The 20037-nt window shown below is 43.7% G+C and overlaps 2 protein-coding genes across 8 annotated transcripts in view; one reads left to right on the forward strand and one right to left on the reverse strand.

The window, feature by feature from the left end:
• LOC120319312 (myosin phosphatase Rho interacting protein) overlaps positions 1-16470 on the forward strand; it is a 65975-nt gene extending 49505 nt beyond the window's left edge. For 3 of the 7 annotated variants that reach the window (XM_039368054.1, XM_039368058.1, XM_039368056.1), the window contains exons 16-24: positions 18-3860; positions 5152-5299; positions 5738-5855; positions 7098-7257; positions 7561-7680; positions 7833-7919; positions 8373-8535; positions 8889-8974; positions 11480-15642. In XM_039368054.1, the coding sequence (XP_039223988.1) occupies positions 18-3860; positions 5152-5299; positions 5738-5855; positions 7098-7257; positions 7561-7680; positions 7833-7919; positions 8373-8535; positions 8889-8974; positions 11480-11551 (4797 nt within the window). In that variant the 3' untranslated portion in view covers positions 11552-15642. Of the gene's footprint in view, positions 1-17; positions 3861-5151; positions 5300-5737; positions 5856-7097; positions 7258-7560; positions 7681-7832; positions 7920-8372; positions 8536-8888; positions 8975-9941; positions 10004-11479 lie in introns of all 7 variants that reach the window. The other 4 variants (XM_039368055.1, XM_039368057.1, XM_039368061.1 and 1 more) reach the window with 4 other exon arrangements.
• PLD6 (phospholipase D family member 6) lies at positions 14784-19992 on the reverse strand. The gene is made up of 2 exons (XM_039368062.1): positions 19240-19992; positions 14784-17801 (listed from the first exon to the last, which is right to left on the reverse strand). The coding sequence occupies exons 1-2, from the start codon at positions 19610-19612 to the stop codon at positions 17542-17544; spliced, it is 633 nt and encodes a 210-aa protein (XP_039223996.1). The 5' UTR covers positions 19613-19992; the 3' UTR covers positions 14784-17541.
• Between the last annotated feature and the right edge of the window lie 45 nt (positions 19993-20037).

Genomic DNA, 20037 nt, shown 5'->3' on the forward strand with positions numbered 1-20037 from the left:
TTAATTTTCTTTTAAAGACTGAAGTGGCCTCCTCCTCCTCCTCCTCTTCCTCAGGGGCCTGGGAGAGGCTCCATAAAGTCAACAAAGATCTCCAGAGCGAATTGGAAAGCCAATGCCAGCGCCAGGAGCTGATCAACCAGCAGATCCAGTCGCTTAAACGTAGCTATGGGGAAGCCAAGGATGTCATCCGCCATCACGAAGCAGAGATCCAGAGCTTGCAAGCCAGACTCAGCAACGCGGCTGCAGATCTTTCCATCAAGGAGCAGACCTTGGCTAAGCTGAAGAGCGACCTCAAGGCTGAGAAGAAGAAAACTGAAGAGCAGATGGAGGAATGGCAACACAGTGAAACGACTCTGAATTCCCAGCTGAAGGCCAGTGAGCAGAAGCTGAAGAAGGCAGAGGCTCTCCTGTTGGAGAAGACCCAAGAGCTGAGAGATCTAGAGATGCAACAGGCGTTGCAAAGAGACTACCAGAAAGAAGTTCAACGTCTCCAGGATCGCATTGCTGACCTGAGCCTGCAGCTGAGTGCCGGCGAACAATCCCGAATGCTGATGGAGAAGAAGCTCCAGAAGAATTATGAGTCTTTGCTAGAAAGCTGCGAAAGGGAGAAGCAAATCTTGATTCAGAGCCTCAAAGAAGCGGAAGATAAAGCCAGCGAATATGAGAACCAGCTTCAGAATAATGAGCAACAGAAGGAGATCCTGCTGAAGGAGAAGCTGACTGCCAAGTTTGAAAGCAGTGAACTAGTCCATCAACTGGAGGACCAGCTAGAAAAGAAAGAAGCCAGCATCCAGAAGCTGGTGGAACATATCAAGAGTCTTGAGGAGGAAAGGGATCAAATTAAATGCAGGTTCCAAGAGTTGATGAACCAAGTTGCAGAGTCCGATAATGAGGTGGCTAAACTGCAAACCAAGCTACAGCTGGAGGAGAGTAGCTACCACACTCTGGAGAGTTCCTACGAGGTGGTGTCGGAGCAGTTCCATAATTTGCAGCAGATTTTGAAAGAGAAAGAGGAGGAGTTGAGACAAGTAAGAGAAACCCATTTATGCTTTGTGGAGAAAAAAGATCAGGACTTCCATGAGCCTCTTTTAAAACTAACTACTGCAGGTAGCAGTCGAGAAGAAAAAGAAGACCACCCGGCCAAAGAAGACGATTTGAAAACATCAGCTGAAGGGAATTCTATGCTGAAGGTTGCAACAAACGCAACTGATATTGGCAAGGTGGAAGATCCAGCACAAAATTCCTCAAAGCAAGGAAGACTTCCAGGTCTGGGATGCGTGCTTATTGATAATAGTCATGAAGGACCCAGTAGCAGCCAGAGGCAAATCTGTGGACATACTGTGCTGAGCATTGAAGAATGTTCTTCTCCATCAAAGTCAGTAGATCTTCCAGAAATAGAGATGGGTCAGAAAGATTCGATGAAACTTGATGCGGAAATACCAGGAGCCAAAAGACAAAGGATACGTTTCTCCAATATCCAGTGCCAAAAATATATTCATCCTGATGGATCAGAGAAGATGTGGGCCAGCAGCACTTCCTCTGACACGAGCCAAGAGCGGTCCCTTTCAGAAGAAAGTATGACTGCTGAACCAGCTTTTTGTTATCTAGCCTCGGGTGATTCTGAGACCTACTTATCTGTCATTCACTCCTTGGAAACCAAACTTTACATCACTGAAGAAAAACTCAAAGATGTAACCATGAAACTTGAAAGTCAGCAGGGCCAAAATCAAGATGCCCTTATGGTCCTTCACCACCAGTGGTCTGGCACTGAAGCTCAGCTTAGAGAACAGCTTCAAGACAGCTTGACTCAGATTAGAGGGTTGGTGTCACAGGTAGAATGTGAGAAACAAGAAAAATTCAAGCTGAACAAGAACCATCTCCATCAACTGGGCAAACTCCATGAAAAGACTAGCCAAGCATTAATATGTTTAAATCAGTGCAGAGAAGAGCTAAAACATGTGGGCACCTCTGAAAAAGAAAAAGAGGAAGAGATGTTCTTGGATGCTCTGTCCAGCATTGAAAGTACTTTAATGGATGCAATCCAGATGTTACAAAAGGCACTTCCTTCAGCTGAGCACCAACCAGAAGAACATCTTGCAGTCCAAACTTTGCAGACTAAAGACATCTGCTGGGATGAGAACAATGCTTCTCTCCAAGGGAGGCAACAGCTGGAATTTTCTGTACAAGAACAGCTGAGGTTGCTTTCCAGGAGGGTGGCTTTTGAAGCTTGCTTGATCAATCAGATAGCAGAGTCTTTGTCAGATGCCTCTTCAAAAATCTCAGTGACTCTCAGAGAGATTCATGCCACTCTGGAGACAGTCTTATTGGAGCCTTCAAATATTTTACATACTGCTGTGGCTTTAGCTGATATCTTGTCTAAGAAGTTGTTGTTGGAAGATGAGTTTTGGAGTCAGGTAGAAGAATTAAGGAAGCACTTGAGGGTCAAAGAAGAAAGGGAGGAAGAGAAGAGCGAGACCTTGGACTTTCCTCAGTATCTCATCCAGTCGGTTACAGACAGTGCACTGGTTAAAGCCGAACTGGGTTTTGTGGCTCAGAAAATGAGAGAATCCTTCCATCAGAGGCTAAAAGCCATGGAAGAAGACCTCCACAATGCCAAAACTGCTCTTCAGCAGCATAAGTGCATGTTGGAAGAAATCATTAAAGCCTACAAATCTCCTGAATTTGATGGGATTATGCACCAGATCTCCAAAGCTCTTGAGATCCAAGAAGGCACTTCAGAAGCAGCCCAACCAGCTTGGCACGTCAGCCTTCAGGAACGCATTTTGGAAGCTCATAGTGTACAGGATCTCAGCAGTCAAGCTCTGGCTGCTGTCCAGCATGATGTGGCTCAGCAGCTCAAAGACAAAGCCAACATTCTGAAAGAAATTGCTGCTGCCCTTCTGTCTGTGTCCCCTGACAATGCTTTGAAAGATTGCCACAAGCTCCTCAAAATCTCACGCAGTCCTCCTTACGAGATGTGCATGGGGGATCTTGAACACTACTCTTCTCTACTGGTCCAGGATGCAATTATTCAGGCCCAGGTTTGTTACGGGGCCTACAGAGCAAGGCTAGAGTACGCAAAGGAAGCCAAGGTGTACAAAGAGTCTCTACAAAACATGGATGTCTTATATCAGGAGCGCATACGGGCAGTCACCATCCTCAGAGAAGAGTATGAAGTAATGCTGCAGAAACAGCAGAACGAATTTGCTGAGATGATTGCTGTGCTCAAAAGAGAGAATGAAGACCTCAGAGCCAAGGTGGAGCAGCTGGACAACCAGCGACGACTCCTGGAAGAGGAAGAATGTAAGCAGAGCCAAAAAATTGCAGAACTTCAGAGCCGGTACGATGAAGAGATGCAGAAGGTTGTTGAGCAGCTCCACAGGACTGAGGACACCCTACGGGGGGAAAGAATTGAGGGGGGCCATCAGTTGGAGGCCCTTGTACAAGACAAGCAGAACCTGGAGAGATACCATATGGAGCAAATGGAAAGCTTAGAGGAAAAGTTCCAGGTCAAGATGAAAGAAATCCAGGTCCTCCATGATGAGGAACTGCAGATCTTGCAGGAACGCTACAACCAGAATATCAAGTGCTTGGAAGAATCGCTGGAGAAGTATCAGAAGAAGCCTCCTGAAACCTCATCCAGGATTGCCTCTGGTGCAGAAGCACTGGGAGAAGACCATCATAACAATGGAATCCAGGTCTTGCGAAATGATCCCAATGCCCTACACGGATTGAGGGAGCGGATTCAAGAACTGGAATCCCAGATGAACGTCATGAGAGATGAGCTGGAGAACAAGCACCTGGAAGGGAATGCACCCACCTTGAGGGAGAAATATCAGAAGGACTTTGAGAACCTTAAGGTCTTTGTTCATCTTATCTTGCTATGTCATGTGTGTCAATGCTCCTCATGGCCATGTAATCTGACCCCCTCCCTTGTTAAGAGCAAGCATGCTGATTAACCAGCTGGCTTGCAGGTAGAATCCAGAGGCGAGTGATAGAAGCTTTCTCAAAGCATTTCATTTTTTTAAAATGGCATCAGTTTAGCCTCCCTAAGGCCTTGGAGCATTTAAACCAGAATATGAGTTCTTGGGATTAGGCAAATTCCTTGACCCTTAGGGAACAAATTGGCCATTTTTTTTCAGCGCTGACTTCATTTTCTTGACATTATGAAGATCAAGTCACTGGGCAGTCCAGCTTAATCAAAGGTGACCTTCTGAAGATTAAGAGAGTTGGAGGGCAGTGTGCCAGGAAAGCTTCAATTTAAGATAACACCCTCCAAATTGAGGGTCACAGACTGTCCTTGGTGGTGGTGGTGGTGGTGGTGGGGTTTTCTGCCCCTAGAAAATCTGGCCCGTCGTTTCCCCCCCCCCACTACTACAGTGAGAAACAGGGTGCTTGTTGTTTCTCTCCATTTACTCTCCATGTCTAAAAATGACTAACTGGATTGGCATCATTGCATGTGCTTAAAATCTCCCCAACTACCTCCATTCACCTCCCATCAAATTAAGAAAAGAGCCGATTTTCCAATAATAAGGATTCTCATTTGAGATATAGGTTAACTCATAGTATTTCCTCCTGGCAAACTCTTGTAATTTCACTAGAGTGTAAAGAGGTGGAACCTGGTGACGCTCCTCTGGTTTGCAATAATTGCAAACCCTAAACAGGACACTTGTCTTTTTTTCCCTTTCATAACAACAGCACGGCAGCTTAACCTTAGGGAAGTGAGGCTCTTTGTTATTCACACCACACACAGACTGAACAATGGGCTGTGGTGGATTCCTGGGTATGAACAAGTTTGCAAACTAGACTTAGAATTTTTAGTCCCTGCAAGAGCGGTCTTTTCCCCCCCCAAGTTTGAATGCCCACATCCTTTTAGAACCTTTTCAGGGGATTCTAAAATAATACTTTATTAAAGCTTTGGGGCTGCTTCTTCCACTAGAGTAAAGATTGGTCGTGGTGGTGATGGAGAATGCTAGATGTTCTAACCTAGCTAGGAATTGATATTTCCTTCACCACATGGTTCTGTCACTCGAGTCTTTTCTGTTAGACACTTCTCTTTCTTCCTCCAGACCCGCCTCTATCGTTACTGGAGGGTTTTTAAATGGACATGGGCAACATGTCAGTGCAACCTTCTTTCTGATTTTCTTGAAGGCAACGTGTGAACGGGGGTTTACAGCCATGGAAGAGACCCACCAGAAGAAGATTGAGGACTTGCAGAGGCAACATCAGCGAGAATTGGAGAAGCTGAGAGAGGAGAAGGACCGTTTGCTGGCTGAGGAAACGGCCGCCACTATTTCCGGTAGGTCCAAGGGAAGAGAATGCAGAAAGCACGGAGATGTGTTTTTCCTACAGGTGTGTGTTGGTAGTCCTCAACTTATAACTGGTTGCTTAACCACTGTTCAAAGTTATGATGAACCTCCCCAGAGCTACATATGACCTGTTTTCAGTTACGACAGATACACAGACACAGACACTCTGTGCTCATGTGGCCATGATTTGCAATCTTTTTTTTTTTTTTTGCTGGTTTCAAGCGTTTACTTCCAGTTTCTGCTAAAAACTGCCCACTGGGGAAAAAATGGATTCACTTAACATGGCATTTGCTGACCACAACGGGGTTCACTTAATGACAGCTGCAAAAAATGTCTTAAAATCCAATCTGGCCAAATGATGCCTCAATTCCAGGCTCAATTTTGGTGGTCAATCAAGGACCGCCTGTAATTATCCCTTTCCTTTCCAGCCATAGAAGCCATGAAGAACGCTCACCGGGAGGAACTTGAACGGGAGTTGGAAAAAACCCAGCGCTCCCAAATTAGCAGCATCAATTCAGACATAGAAGCTCTGCAGAGACAATACTTGTAAGGATTTCTTGGCATCTTCTGGGGTTGGTTGTCCACGTCAAATGTTCTTTGCTTCTGGATCTACATTGGTTGGATTCCGCTGTGCATTGCTGGCATTTTGGATACTCTAAACTTGTACGCAACCTATGATCATTATCTGAGCATACACACACACAAAGGCCATCTTTCCCCCATCTTCTAAAGCTATCCAGATGGGGCGCATCGCTGTCCACAAAAGCTGCTAATGGCTCATTTTCCTTCTCTGTTTCTAGACTCCAAAATTCTTCTGTTTGTAGTACATTTTCTTTTTATTTATGAGCTGCTCCGTAAGCCTTTGGCTGCAATGGGGACATATTTTCTGCAAATATATGTGTGTGTATACATACACACATACCCTCATAATTTATTTTGAGGATGTCACGGAAGGGTAATAAACAGATTTATTCTCACAGATGCACCCCCAAAAAAATGACCTAAACTGAATTTATAGATTTGTGCTTTAGGAGAAATGAATTCCTCATGTCTGATTTGGACCATGCTCAGTTTCTAAAACTTTACAGATAATTTTTGGGAAAGTCAGTTAAGGCTTTTCTCAGAAAAAAAAAGTCCTATGTGTATGACCGTCCCAGTTTTCTGCTCTCTTCATCCATTCTCTGTACTTGATTTCCCCCACCCCATTGCCCAAAATTAATTTTGCAACACAAACCAGCAAGGAGAGAAGAAAACTCTACTAATCAATTCGTGGAATTTAATAAATACTGTGGTTTTTGTTTTTTTTCTTTTTCTTTCTTTCTTTCTTTCTTTCTTTCTTTCTTTCTTTCTTTCTTTCTTTCTTTTTCTTTTTTTTTTTTTTTTTGCTCTCCTCTCTTTGTACATTCTTGGAAGGGAGATTTTAAAAGTCTTAAATGAACAATAAGAGGAGAGGGAAGCAGGAAGGAAGGAGGGAGGGAGGGAGAGAGAGAGAGAGACAGAGAGAGAGAGACAGAGACAGGCCTTGGAAGGTCTGGGAGGAATCAAAATTTATAGAAAAGAAAAAAGAATGGAATGGAAAAATAGAATAGAGTAGAATAGCACAGTTGGAAGGGACCTTGGAGGTCTTCTAGTCCAACCCCCTGCTCATTTGAAGGTTCTCCTCTTCTGTCACTGGATGGATGTAGTTACAGCCTTCTCCTCCTTCCTTACCTTCTTCCTCACCTGCCAAGTTAATTAAAGTTGGTTCCTTCAGAGTCAAAGCCTCTTTCTGCTTTGTCCTGCCATCAGGGAGGAGTTGCAGTCAGTCCAGCGGGAACTGGAAGTCCTTTCAGAACAATATTCGCAGAAGTGCTTGGAAAACGCCCACCTCGCCCAGGCTTTGGAGGCGGAGAGGCAGGCCCTCCGACAATGCCAGCGGGAGAACCAGGAACTCAACGCGCACAATCAGGTGAAACTTTCTTGTGGTCTGAGACAATTGCTCTAAAGCAGTGTTTTTCGATCACTTTAAGATGGGTGGACTTCAACTCCCAGAATTCCCCAGTTCGCCATGTTCAGAGTTCCTGTATTTGGGGGGTGGGTGGGAGTGATGTGATGATACACATTTATTAACTCTGCATGCACATTGAGGTGAAAGATTCCTGTGTTCTGCAAAAATTGATGTAAAGGTTTCCTGTATTGGATGATAAAGTGGTGGTCTGTTGGCGTAATTAATTCTATTTATTTTGAATAATAGTGTGTAGTTTCCTCATAGGAGCTAAATAACCGCCTGGCTGCAGAGATCACCCGACTACGGACATTGCTAACTGGGGAAGGTGGCATGGAAATGGCCCTCTCTCCTCTCACCCAAGGCAAGGATGCCTATGAGTTAGAGGTGAGTTTGTTTATAACTGTTGAAAAGCTCAGAAATCCTTTCCATCCAAGTATCAAGAAAAAATATAAAAGGTGGATGGATATCCACCTTTTATATTTTTTCTTGATACTTGTTTTCTAAAAGGTGTATCTCCTTGACTTTCTCCCTTGCAGGTCCTGTTGAGAGTTAAGGAATCAGAAATCCAGTACTTGAAACAAGAGATCAGCTCTTTGAAAGATGAATTGCAAACAGCATTGAGGGTAAGAATTGAGATGCAGGCATCACCTTAAAGCTGTTAACAAGTGATTTAAACCTCCTCATTTGTACACCTTTGAGCTAGAGCAGTCACCTTTAAAACTATGCTTTAGATCAGGAGTGTCCAGCCTTGGCAACTTTTAGATATATGTACTCAGTTCCCAGAATTCCCCAGCTAACATGGCTGGCTGGGGAATTCTGGGAATTGAAGTCAATTCCAAGTTGCTGCTTTAGGTGATGGCCTAAGGCAGGAGGAACAGGAGGATGGAAAAGAACCAGACCAAAAAGGGACACCTTTAAGTGGAGATGACAAACAAAAATATGTGTTTTAATGAGATCCTGCGAAAGTTGGTGAACGCGTTGAACTAATGTCTGTTGAAATGACTAGTCATCCCAGTTGTCTCCTTTGGGTGGCCCAAGGAGACTGAAACTCCAATTGTCTTTTGTCTTTTCTCCAGGATAAAAAATACGCCAGTGATAAATACAAAGACATCTACACAGAGCTCAGCATCGTCAAAGCCAAGGCAGATTGCGACATCAGCAGATTGAAAGAGCAGCTGAAGGCGGCCACCGAAGCCCTGGGAGAAAAATCTCCCGAGAGTAGCACCGTGTCCGGATACGGTAGTTCTTCACTGGTTCTTCATTTCATAGTTTAGGATGCTGAATCAAAGAAGGGTGGGAATCCAATGATCTTGGGCAAGTTTTTCTGGAAAAAAGTTGGTGCACATTCATTGTTGCAAAGACCATTCTTTGATATCTCCTTGAGTAGGACTTGGTATGTTCAGGAACCTAGAATTAGAATTAGTGGTGAAATTGGATTACTTGAGGGAGGAATATGTATATTGGGGTGTTGTTGCTTTGTGGGGAAAGAGGCTGAGATAGTGACTTTCTTTTAACTATGTTTGTTTGGAAAACTATGACCTGCAAGTTTTCAAAAGAATTTTATTGACTTCCTTTCCTTCTTACCTACCTAGATATTATGAAATCGAAAAGCAATCCTGATTTCTTGAAGAAGGACAGGACCAGCATTGGCCGGCAACTAAGAAATATCAGGTCAAAGGTGAGTTGATGTGGTCTTTCCATCTTCCCTGTAAGACATGGTTAGACGTGCAACACCTAAGTAGCTGTCCCACTGGTGACTGTTTTCTCCTCAACAGGTAGCAACATCCAACTAAACTTAGGTCTTCTTAGGTTAAGCTGGGAAGGCCCTGGAGAATACTTGGGTAGAGGAATCCATCTGAGAATTCCAAGGCTTTGGACGAGCTTCAGAAGCCAACCCAGAAGAGAGCAAAAGCAATTTGCTTTCCTAAGTGTGCCAAGAAAATGCAGCCAAGAACATTCATTCTTTTGTGCTTTGAGTTATAAGCAACACATTTAAAGCATAAGATTTTAGGACAGTGTTTCCCAAATTTTGCAACCTTAAGATAAGTGGACCAACTCCCAGAATTCTCCAGATAGCCACGTTGAAGTTCATTTGTCTTAAAGTTGGCAAGTTTGACAAACATTGCTTTAAGGGAACATAGTTTCCAATAGTCCACAAGGGTGGACCTCTTCATCCTTTAGTTCCTTAGCCCGCTCTGGTCCATCCTTCTCTCCTTGCATATTGGCATACATGTGGCATTTAACTATTAGGAAAAGAATGCCAACCCTGAACTAAAACCACCCTCTTTGTAAGCATCCGGACCCCAGCAAAATTCACAGAAAGGACCGGCAGATTCGAGAAAGGTGTTCTATCATTTATTAATTAAGTTCCCATTGATTTTGTTGGTATCCTGCCCCTTTCTCTGTGTACTTCCTGCACCAGAAGACCTAGTTTAATTTCCTTCGGGTGCAGCTTCCCTTTATTACTGATCTGTGCTTTTTATTATTGGGGGGGGATTTAAAAAATTACGGAGTTGTTGATTTATGGAGCCATTTGGTCTTGTCCTCTTCCTTAAAGTCCTGTGAAGAAAGTTGTTTGCATCGCAGCCCATGATAGGATTTATGTCTTTTTTGTTTTTGTTCTTTGTCTTCGCTTCGGATAACAGTCGGTAATTGAGCAGGCTTCATGGGATAACTGAAATGCACCAGATTCCAGGGTCCCTGACATGTAGGTAATCCAACCACCCACCGGTTCAACAACGCTACTTCTCAGAGGTTGCAATGCACAAATGCATGTTCTGCTGATGTTTCCATAGCTAATAAGGTTCTTCCCTCTACCCACCCACTCCCCAGAAGTTGTGGGACTTGGGTTGGGTAGAGCAGGGACAGACCCCTCATGCCCGATCAGTGGCTGCATCCACCCTTCTGTCTCATCTTATCTTCACTGACATCCATCAAAGGTTTTCCTTGCCATCTTGGCTGACGTGGGGAGCTCTGTGGAGCATGAGAAGATGCCTGCATGTTGGATTGACTTTGCATGCTTCCACTGACCACTCTTCAGCAGGCACAAGTTTCCAAGTGAAGAATCATGTTTGAGTCCCTAGTTTGGGATACAAAACTGTCAGCAAATAGACAGTTGTTGGCGCAGTGGTTCGAATGCAGGCTAACTGCCCACTGCTAGCAATTCGATCCTAACTGGCTCAAGGTTGACTCAGCCTTCCATCATTCCAAGGTCGGTAAAATGAGGACCCAGATTGTTGGGGGCAAGAGGCTGACTCTCTAAACCGCCTAGAGAGGGCTGTAAAGTACTGTGAAGCGTTATATAAATCTAAGTGCTAGTGCTAATGCTATTGGTGGAGAGCTGGTATTGTTTGCACAAGGAAAGTATTCCAGTTGTTTTGCCATTAGAAATTACTGTACCCATTAGATGTGGTGGTGTATCTATCTTGGTATTCATATATATAAAATGTAAAATTATATATGTGTGGGTACATCTATATGTATAATTTTAATTGAAATTTTAAAAAGATTAAAACTAATAATAACAACTAATATGAAGAAAAAGAAAGAAAGCAAAAAGTACAAGAAACTTGGAAAACCTGAAGAAAAAACATCCTCCTAGGATTTTTACTGATTTTTCCTCTGTCTGAACTGACACATAGCACTGGAATTTTTGGTTTTGACCTTGTGCAATCAAATCAAAGGGCTAAAGCCTAATCTTCTGTGATTCATAAAGGAGATATGACATTCTGCTCTTACCACCATGAATGAGAGAGCCAGGATCTTGGTTCCTTAGGAGGGAAAAAAATCTGGACATTCCTTCTGTAATCCCAGCTCTACAAGAGACCCCCTCCTTTATGAAGTATTAATTTGTCGTCCCATAGTGACATTAGAAAATGGCCTTGGAGCAAATACGTTATAGGGAAAGGACAACTTCCTAGACCTTGTGGAGTTGAAGGCAGCTCTAGGGGGTCACTCTAGTTAGCTGCGCCTGTGGTCATCTTGCTCTTCCTCCATCAGGTACCGATTCTCCAGTAACCCCTCTCCATAATGGTGCTTTTTCTTTCTTCCGCATGATTTTAAAGCTGAGGATTTTGTCTCTTACTAGTTTATCTCCTCTGCCTGAACATCTCTGTGTGAGATTTGGTCCTTTCCACCAGAGCGGCTTTTCATGGTTTGCTTTTTTCTTCTCTCTCCTCTCCAGAGTCTGAAGGAAGGTTTGACGGTGCAGGAACGCCTGAAGCTCTTTGAATCCAAGGAGTTGAAGAAAGACTAATGTTCTCCTTCATGTCTGGCTTGGCCATGTGCACCACCTTGTTTGACACATCACGACACGAGCATCCTTCTTCTTTCTTTCCCCACCTTTTTGATCTTTTTTTATGACTACATTTCGCTTGGCCGGGAGCGGGAATTTTTCTAGAGCTCCTCCCGATGAACAGACCGAGCAATTCCAGACAATTTTTTCTGTCCACCATCAATTCTGTCTCATCAATTTTAAGATGTGTGGACTTCTGCTCCCAGAATTCCCCAGCCAGCATGGCTAGCTGGGGAATTCTGGGAGTAGAAGTCCAAGCAACTTAAAATTGATAAGATTGAGAAATACTAGATTAAACAGATGCTTTGACAGTCCTGAATTAAAAAGTCCTTACTTTGGGCAAGAAGACAGGGAGAGATTGAAGATTTTTCTCCCTTAAATATATATATATATTTATCTCTTTCCTAGTGTATATCCACTACATTAAGTGTCAGTATTAAGGCTCAACAGCCTATTATAAGCTAGCCCTGTTTTACTGATGTGTTGATATCACAACAGGGCCCTGGGAAAGGGGGAGGGAGGACACACCTCCAGGTTAGCTCCACCAGTGTTGAAGAGTAACACAGCACTTAGGCGCATCTTTTGAGCCATTCTGAAACAAACTCAGCTTGGCAAAGCAAGCTCCCCAACACCCCTGGATGATTGAGAAACACAACAAGGGGGAAAGAGAACACTTTGAGCTGTCCTTGATATTGTGTGGTTTGCAGAGATTCGGTCCTTTGTGTAGCTTAGCAATCTTCTGAATTTATTTTACTAAGCCAGCTTAAAACCATGGTTAAAGGGTGGCAGATTCCACCTTATCAGGATCTTGGAAAAAACAGTCTTTAAAACGGCTAGTCAATCACTGTCCTCTTCCAGTTGGATTCACCATTTCTCCTATTCTCGGTGGGTTTTGTGCATCCATCCAAAAGATTTCAAGACATTTCTCTCGTCTGCTGAGGACAGAGAAATTGGTTTTTATCCTAAAGTGCAGATCTTCACTTCTTCAAGGTGACTTTTAAAAAGAAAAACAAAAATGGATTATATTTGTCTTTGAGGATCTATTTGGGTCCCATTGCACCATGCAACAGTGGTACAAAATTGTAAATAAAAGGAGAAAGGGAAGCAGAGGTTGTGACTTGCAAGAGAGATGAGCTTCCCACGCAGCAAAGGGATTGGGGAGTTTGATTTAACAGTCCTAACAACAGTAGGAAAGGTGTCTTCTGTAAATTTCGGCAGTGTCTATGCAAGGGATATTCCGTTCAAGGAACACCTGAAAATGGGTTTGGAACTAAAAGGCCAGTTAAAGGTGGCCTTCAAAAGACCAGGTTAACCATGATCCAAAGAATCTTGAGTGCTTTCATCCACTTGAAATGAAGGTCTGCATGACTTTTGATTGTCCCTCCCATATCTTGGGCCCACCCACCCAAAAAAATGCAATGAATAGATTGCTTGATGCGCTGGGATCCAGATTGTATATACAACTTTCCCAAGAAAGGCACTAGGATGGATTAAATCCAATGAACAGAACACCTTGGAAGTGAGTGCTTAAAATTTCAGCATTAAAAACTCACCAGCATTATGAACAAGCCTTGTTTCCCTCTTCTCCACATTGCAGATGATTGGAGTGCTCCAGCCCAATTCTACAAATTTGAGGTCCGTTAAGATGGAGTTTTTGCTCTTATTGGATTGAGTTTCTGCTGCTTACTTGGACTATAAACTGTTGAACTTTGGGACAAGCCCAATTGCAAAGTCCTGCTAATCTCAGAGATGAGTTAGTCCATTTCTTTTCTCTGCATGCAGCTTTTAGAATTTTTAAGACACCTATGAAATAAGTTGTTCCAAAACAAAAACACCTGTTTTCTACAGGTAGACCTGAAGCAAAAGGATACCTTAGTATGCACTACCTTAAAGGCAGCTGGGAAATGTATGAATTTCAGGCTCCTAGTTGTGTTTGACATGCCACAACAACAGTATTTTGCAAAGTGTAGCTGCCCTGAGTGGCTAAGACTAAGAAGATCTTATTTTTACTTTAGAGGTTAGGCTTTTCTCCTTCAGGACTTGTGGCTCTCCTAACTCTGAGCAGTCTTCCCTATCTGACTGCAAATTGTTGGTTGAGGGTCTAGAAGTGTGTTTCAGAGTAGGTATGGCAGCCCCAAAGCAATTGTTAGGATTGGTGTATGCATGTTGGCATTTGGAGAGCACCTTCTCAGGTGGCTGAAGAAGATGCGGTGGTGGCATTTGTCCCTGAAATGGTATTGCAGGCATCTCTCTTCCTCTCTCCTTCACACAGGTAAGGTTGAACTGGTAGAGCAGTGTTTCTCAACCATGGCAACTTGAAGATGTCTGGCTGGGGAATTCTGGGAGTTGCCAAGGTTGAGAAACACTGGGGTAGAAGAATTTAATTTTTCTTGCATGATTTTCCTGCAACTTGATAACAATCTGTCTCTGGGAACAAAGGGTCTCTGGGAAAAATCCCTGCAGCTCATCCCGTCCCTTTCTCAATAATGTCCTGATTCCAAGATGGTTTCTTAAAACATGGAAAGCAATGTTTGAAAGATGGGCAAAACCACCCCACCTCCATTCGCACAAAACTGACTTTACTGCTGTGAACAAGGGGCTGTCCCTACGCAACCAAGCCAGCGGGTGTTTGGGAAAGCATGGGTTTCTTGAATGGCTCTTTGTACTTTGGAGATGTAAGATAAACGTATATTCTTGATGGAGGTTTAGCACAGGTAGATGTACTGTGCAAACACCTGAAATACGGCTTTTGGGATGTTGTCCATGGCCGATCTGGTCTTTTTCCCCCTTGTTTCAAAGCAGGACTCTTGTCTTTTCTTGATGCCATTTTGCTTTCCTTTTTTCCTGCTAAGAAATAAAAGGAGGATCGCTTGTGCTGATCCACGAATCTGAGCAGGCTGTTTTTCTTATGACAGAGGTTGCCTTCAAGCAGCCCTGTGTGATGTTTAGGGGGGAAAGTGTTGCTTTTTGTAATGACAACATACTTGATTAGAATCCCACTGGACTTCTTTTTTCTCCATTTCAATGGTTCTTATTCAGTACTTCGTTGTGAACACTTTAAGCACATGCACGCTTATCTTTCCTTTGTAATTTCCCCGTTTTTTAAAGCTTTATTCTCTAAAAATAATTTAAGACCTGTATAGTATTCAAAGCACGCCATGTAAATATTTATTATGCAAAAACTCGCAGAGGGTTTTATGGGGTGACTTTCTTTTTTTAATCTTGTTCTTATACGGATTTCCTTTGGACTTGAAAGGAAATTAGTGTAACCTGAAATCCTGCTTTGTTCCCTTACAGAATGTCGGTTGGTTGGTTTGAATGCTATAAATATATTTTTAAATTTCTCTGATCCTTTTTAGTTTTGGAAATGCTTCTCCAAAGAAAAATATGTACAGTGTTTTAAAACTTAATTGCTATACAGTAGTTTTCTTCCTCATTCACTTCAGTAAGCTTGTAACGATAGTGGTGCAAATAACCCGGGATATGCAGTTATGTTGCAGTAAACTCAGTTTAATGGACTCATAGGAAGGTGTTTGTTAGACCTGAATGTCCATTAAATAACGAATAGGATTGTATGTATGCAGAGTGGCCAATGGATTTTATCTGATCGACTGAAGGTCCAATAAATTGAGCATTCACTGCATGTTCACTGACCAATGGTGATGGTAGCATCTCTTAAGTCATCAAAGGTACACCATATTGTTGCACGTTAACCCTATGGCAGATTAAACCAAGCAGTTCAGTTCTCCGAGGAAATTAAGTCGATGTTGCTTCTCACTGTCCATAAATTTGAATTATGCCATTCTGCACGGTGGTCACAGCATGGCAGTATACAGCTGCTGTAGTTTTGATGTCTCCCTTTAAAGTTACGGTATGATACACTCCAGTGGTGTTTTCAGAGGGGAAGAATACCCTTGCTGGTAGAATTTGAGCCGGTGACTGACCACAAGAGCTGGGAAATAGTCCTAAAGTACCTAAGGGAAAATCTTGGTTTTGCCATGGAATTAGCTATGCCATAAATCTGCATAAGTCAATAAAATTTGTTAACAGTGGATCTGGGTGATGAGAAATAGGTGTTATTTCCTTGTTTCAATGGAGTGACACTATCACTACTTTCAGTGTAAGGAACAACCACACATAAATGTCTACATGCCATTGTTGTTGAGCAGCCGAAGAGCCTGCTGATCTGTTCTTACCACATGAACCTATGTGAACCTGGAGGAGAGGGAGTGGGAGGTTGTGCACATAGACTGCAAGGAGGCCCATCTTCATGGGCTACTCGTGACTGCCTTATTTCAGAAGATTTCTGAGGCCACCATGTCTGTGTCTTAAGTCCCACGTGAGCAGCATCACCAAGCTGACCATAGCTGATTGGATCGCCAGGTCATCTGAGAACTCAGTGTGGGGACGACTAATTCAGTGTTTCTCAACCTTGTTAAGAATTCTAGGAGTTGAAGTCCACCCATCTTAAAGTTGCGAAGGTTGAGAAACACTGCTCTAATCCATACTTTCCGGCAAAATTTAGGGTGTAAGAAGAGTCCATTTGGAGAGCAGGTGTCAACCAACAGTCCATTCAAACCAAGAGGACTCGTGGGAGTCCCGGCAAACTTAGCTGCTGAACAATGAATGCGTCCTCTCTTTTTCTCAACGAATGTGTTTTGAATTTAGTGAGTTTCTGAATGGCGTCTTTTCATGCTTTTAAGGGAGCTAGTTCCCTCTTCAGCTGTTCACTGTAGAAGTATCACTTCGGTCACGGTATTTATTCCTTACAAACCTTCTGTGACATGCTAGGGTTCCCATGGATGTAGCTGATGATTTTGTAAATATAATTACTTAACTATACATAAAATTATATCATAATAAACTATTTTTGCACCACCCTTGGTATGCTGTAATGAAGATTTTTTTGGTAGATGGAGATGACACGGCCTTCAGAATTACTGCTCAAATGTGATTTTATTATAAGTCATGGGTCATGATGCTGGCTTCCCCATAAATGTAACAATTGCTGATACGTGGAACAGAGTATATGCTGCTGAACTGTTCCAAGTATGGCAAAAAAAGGAGAAATGGAAGTCGCAAAAATAAAATATTGATCAAACTGCCCCACTCCAGACCCTCTTAAAGATAGGTGTAGTTATTTCATAACTTGGCTGTTAAAGAGTCCCAATGTGGTACAATAATTCCATTCACGCTTGCTCTCTGGAACCACAGCTTTAATCATTAGAAAAACTAAACAAACAGAGGTATTAAGACCTGACAATATATTTAGCTATTAATAGTTACCTCCATTTCTTCAAAGAGTTCTCTTGGAATCTTTCTCATCAGTAATATAATTTTAAGTAACAGCAAGAGTTAAAGCCATCGCTCCGAATATCTTTTGACACAGAGAAATATTTAAACTAATCATACTTATGGCTGGATGTTGCCTCCTAATGCAATACACCATGCAGTGAGACAATTCTGCCTCTCTCCACTTTTTGCTGCAGGTTCTTATAATTCTTATATTCCAGAATTCAAATCAAACAAGCAACACATAGAAATTCAGGACTCCCAACTTAACTGCTCTTTGGAAAATAAGATAGTTGTTCTTAAGCCTTCCTGAGCCCTTTCTCTCTTTCAGTTCAGACGCGAGACCTGATTCCGTATAAGTACACAGATTAAAGGTAACATCTTAGAATGTTAACTTCCCAAATGCAGGAAATGTGCTTATAAAGATCAGTGTACAATTCCATCTTTGTATTCTGTTCTGCAATAATCCCTTCTTAATAAAGTCTATTTCAAGTTGGAAAGTAAATTTACTGAACACTTAGGAATACATTATTTGTGTATTTCTTGACTTGCTTCTTATCTTTTAAGATAATTATGTCCTTAAATAACACGAGAAATTTTGAACCAAATGCTCCCAAACTTTTTTTTTGTCATGCTGTATTTTTGTCCCAGAATTAGCTTTATCCATTTTCAATCCCAGTTTTCTCATGTTTAGAGAAAAATGTATAATTAGCAGGATTGTAGTTTTCCCAAATCTTTTCAAATTCTGCTAGAAAAATGTTCACCAAAGCCTGGTCTTCTAGCACCAGCACGTTCTCTCTGTTGGCCTGGATTGCTTGCGTGGTCCAGTTCAAAGAGCCCGTGATCAACACTTTCTTGTCCACGATGGCAAACTTATGGTGCATGTAGCCACTGTCCTGATCATGGCGTACCTGAATCCCTTTGAAAGAAGAGAAAACCCCACTCAGCATTTGGCTGGTCGCTCAATTGGGCGTGGGAGAGTCGCCTGATGACAAGAGAGGCATACAAATTTAACAGTAATTTACGCAGATGGGTGCCTTTACGACCAAACCATCTCATCTTTCAGTCTTTTATCAACCACTTTTGTCCTCAATCCACTTGCCTTAGCTCAAATCTCTCTATTTTCTTTCCTTCTTCCACCATGTATCCTGTAAACCCTTTCCATCTCATTGCTTATTTTCATGTTTCTCTTCACCCCCCAGGCCAGTGTGACTACAGCATTGGGATGCAAGGGCTGTTGTGGCCTTGCACTCATGTCCAGAAGCACAGAGCTTGCCCATGAGGGCTCAAAGACAGCAGGGAGAGCCTGATGCTCATGACCCACCCATGGCTTCCCTCTCCCCAAATAACCCACCCTTTTCATTCCTTTTGACCACATTCACATTTAGACACCACCCTCAAGACTTGAATGCTCCTTAGGGCTATTGGGCAGGGAGGTTAAACCAGCCCCGGGAGTGGCTTACCTTCCCCTTTAAGTCTTGAAAGGGGATGTCCTAAACCCAGGCATGTGTTCAGATGTAGGGTTTGGGGTTCAAATCCTTTTGCCTGCCCTCCAGCCTCACTATGGCTGGGTAGCTGTGTTTGGGTAAATAAATCCAATCACGCTTCCCAACTCACTCCTTACAAGGTCTCCGCTTGCTCACTTTCCATTCTGTTGCTGCTTCAACAACTTCTTAATGGTTCGTTCCAATTTTCTGTCTCTAGATGGCTGGTTGTATTTGTGGTTTTGTTCCTCCCTCTTCTTGCCCTCCCCCCACCAGACACCAGATGGGTGCCCCACCCAATTGCTTAAAGCAGGGGTCTCTAAATTTGGCTGCTTTAAGACCTGGGGACTTCAACTCCCAGAATTCCCCAGCCAGCCATACTAGGAGGAATTCTGGGAGTTGAAGTTCACAACTAATAAAGTTGCCAAGGTTGGAGACCCTTGGCTTAAAGGAGCATTTCTCAGCTTTGGGCCAATGGAAGAGAAATGGACCAACTAATGAAGGAGAGAAGCAACCTAGGAGAAATTTCCTGACAGAAGAATTCATCAGTGGAACAGCCTGCCTCCAGAAGCGGTGAATGCGCCAACACTGGAAGTCTTTTAGAAGAGACTGGACAGCCATTTGTCCGAAATGGTATAGGGTCTCCTGCCTGAGCAGGGGGTTGGACTAGAGGGTTGGACTAGATGGCCTCCAAGGTCTCTTCCAACTATTATTATTATAATAATAGTAATAATATCTCCCAGGATTCCACCAGCCCCGCCCATCCCTCTCCCCGCCCTGATTTTCCTCCTTCCCCCCCCATGATCCGATTTCTCCTTTTCCCTCATTGGCCGGCACGCTCCGGCCCCGCCCCCCTGCTGCCCCGCCCCTCACCGGCTCTCCTCAGCGGCCCGATCTGCGAGCCGCGCAGCGCCATGTAATCGGCGTCGACGACGAGGCGGACGCGGACGCCGCGGCGGTGCAGGAGGGCGACGGCGCGGCCGAGCTGCGGGCTGGAGAAGGCGAAGAGGCAGAGGTCGAGCGAGCGCCGCGCCGCCAGCACGTGCGCCAGCAGACGGGCCAGCGCGCTCTCGCCGTGCGGTAGCGGGCACGCGCAGGGCGCCCCGGCCAGCAGCTCCTCCGTGCACGTCACCCTCGAGGGAAAGAAGATGACCTCGCTCGGCGCCGCCGCCCGCCGCCTCAGCAGCCAGCCCAGCAGCGCCTCGAGCGCCGCGCCGAGTCCGACGGCCAGCACGACTCGCCACATCGCCGCACGTTCGGGTCTTCCCGCCTCCAGAGGCGCGCATGCGCCCCTTAAGGAAAAGAAGAGCGCATGCGCCACTTCTCATAACATTTTTTTTTTTTTTTTGCCCCGCATGCGTTATCTGCCCTGGCAATCCCTCTGCCGCGTGAACTTCAACTCCCATCATTCCCAGACGGAATTTTGCTCTTCAGGCCTTGTGGGAGTTAGAGTCGATATGGAGGGACATGGCCAGCCCTTCTTCTAACTCTTTTAATTTATCTTGGTTAAAATCAGCTTTAACTATGATTGGGAAGGAAAATTAGTGACAATTATAGAGGAAAGAGCCTGTTTCCTGCATTTTTGGAACTTTTAGTGGAAATACTTTTTTAAAAAACTTTGCAAAGCAAAACTTATGTGCTAACTAGTACATGTTAAATATTAAACATCAT

The sequence above is a fragment of the Crotalus tigris genome, unplaced genomic scaffold, assembly GCF_016545835.1.
Source record: "Crotalus tigris isolate CLP2741 ecotype Arizona unplaced genomic scaffold, ASM1654583v1 scf7180000020608.1315917, whole genome shotgun sequence".
Lineage (NCBI taxonomy): Eukaryota > Metazoa > Chordata > Lepidosauria > Squamata > Viperidae > Crotalus > Crotalus tigris.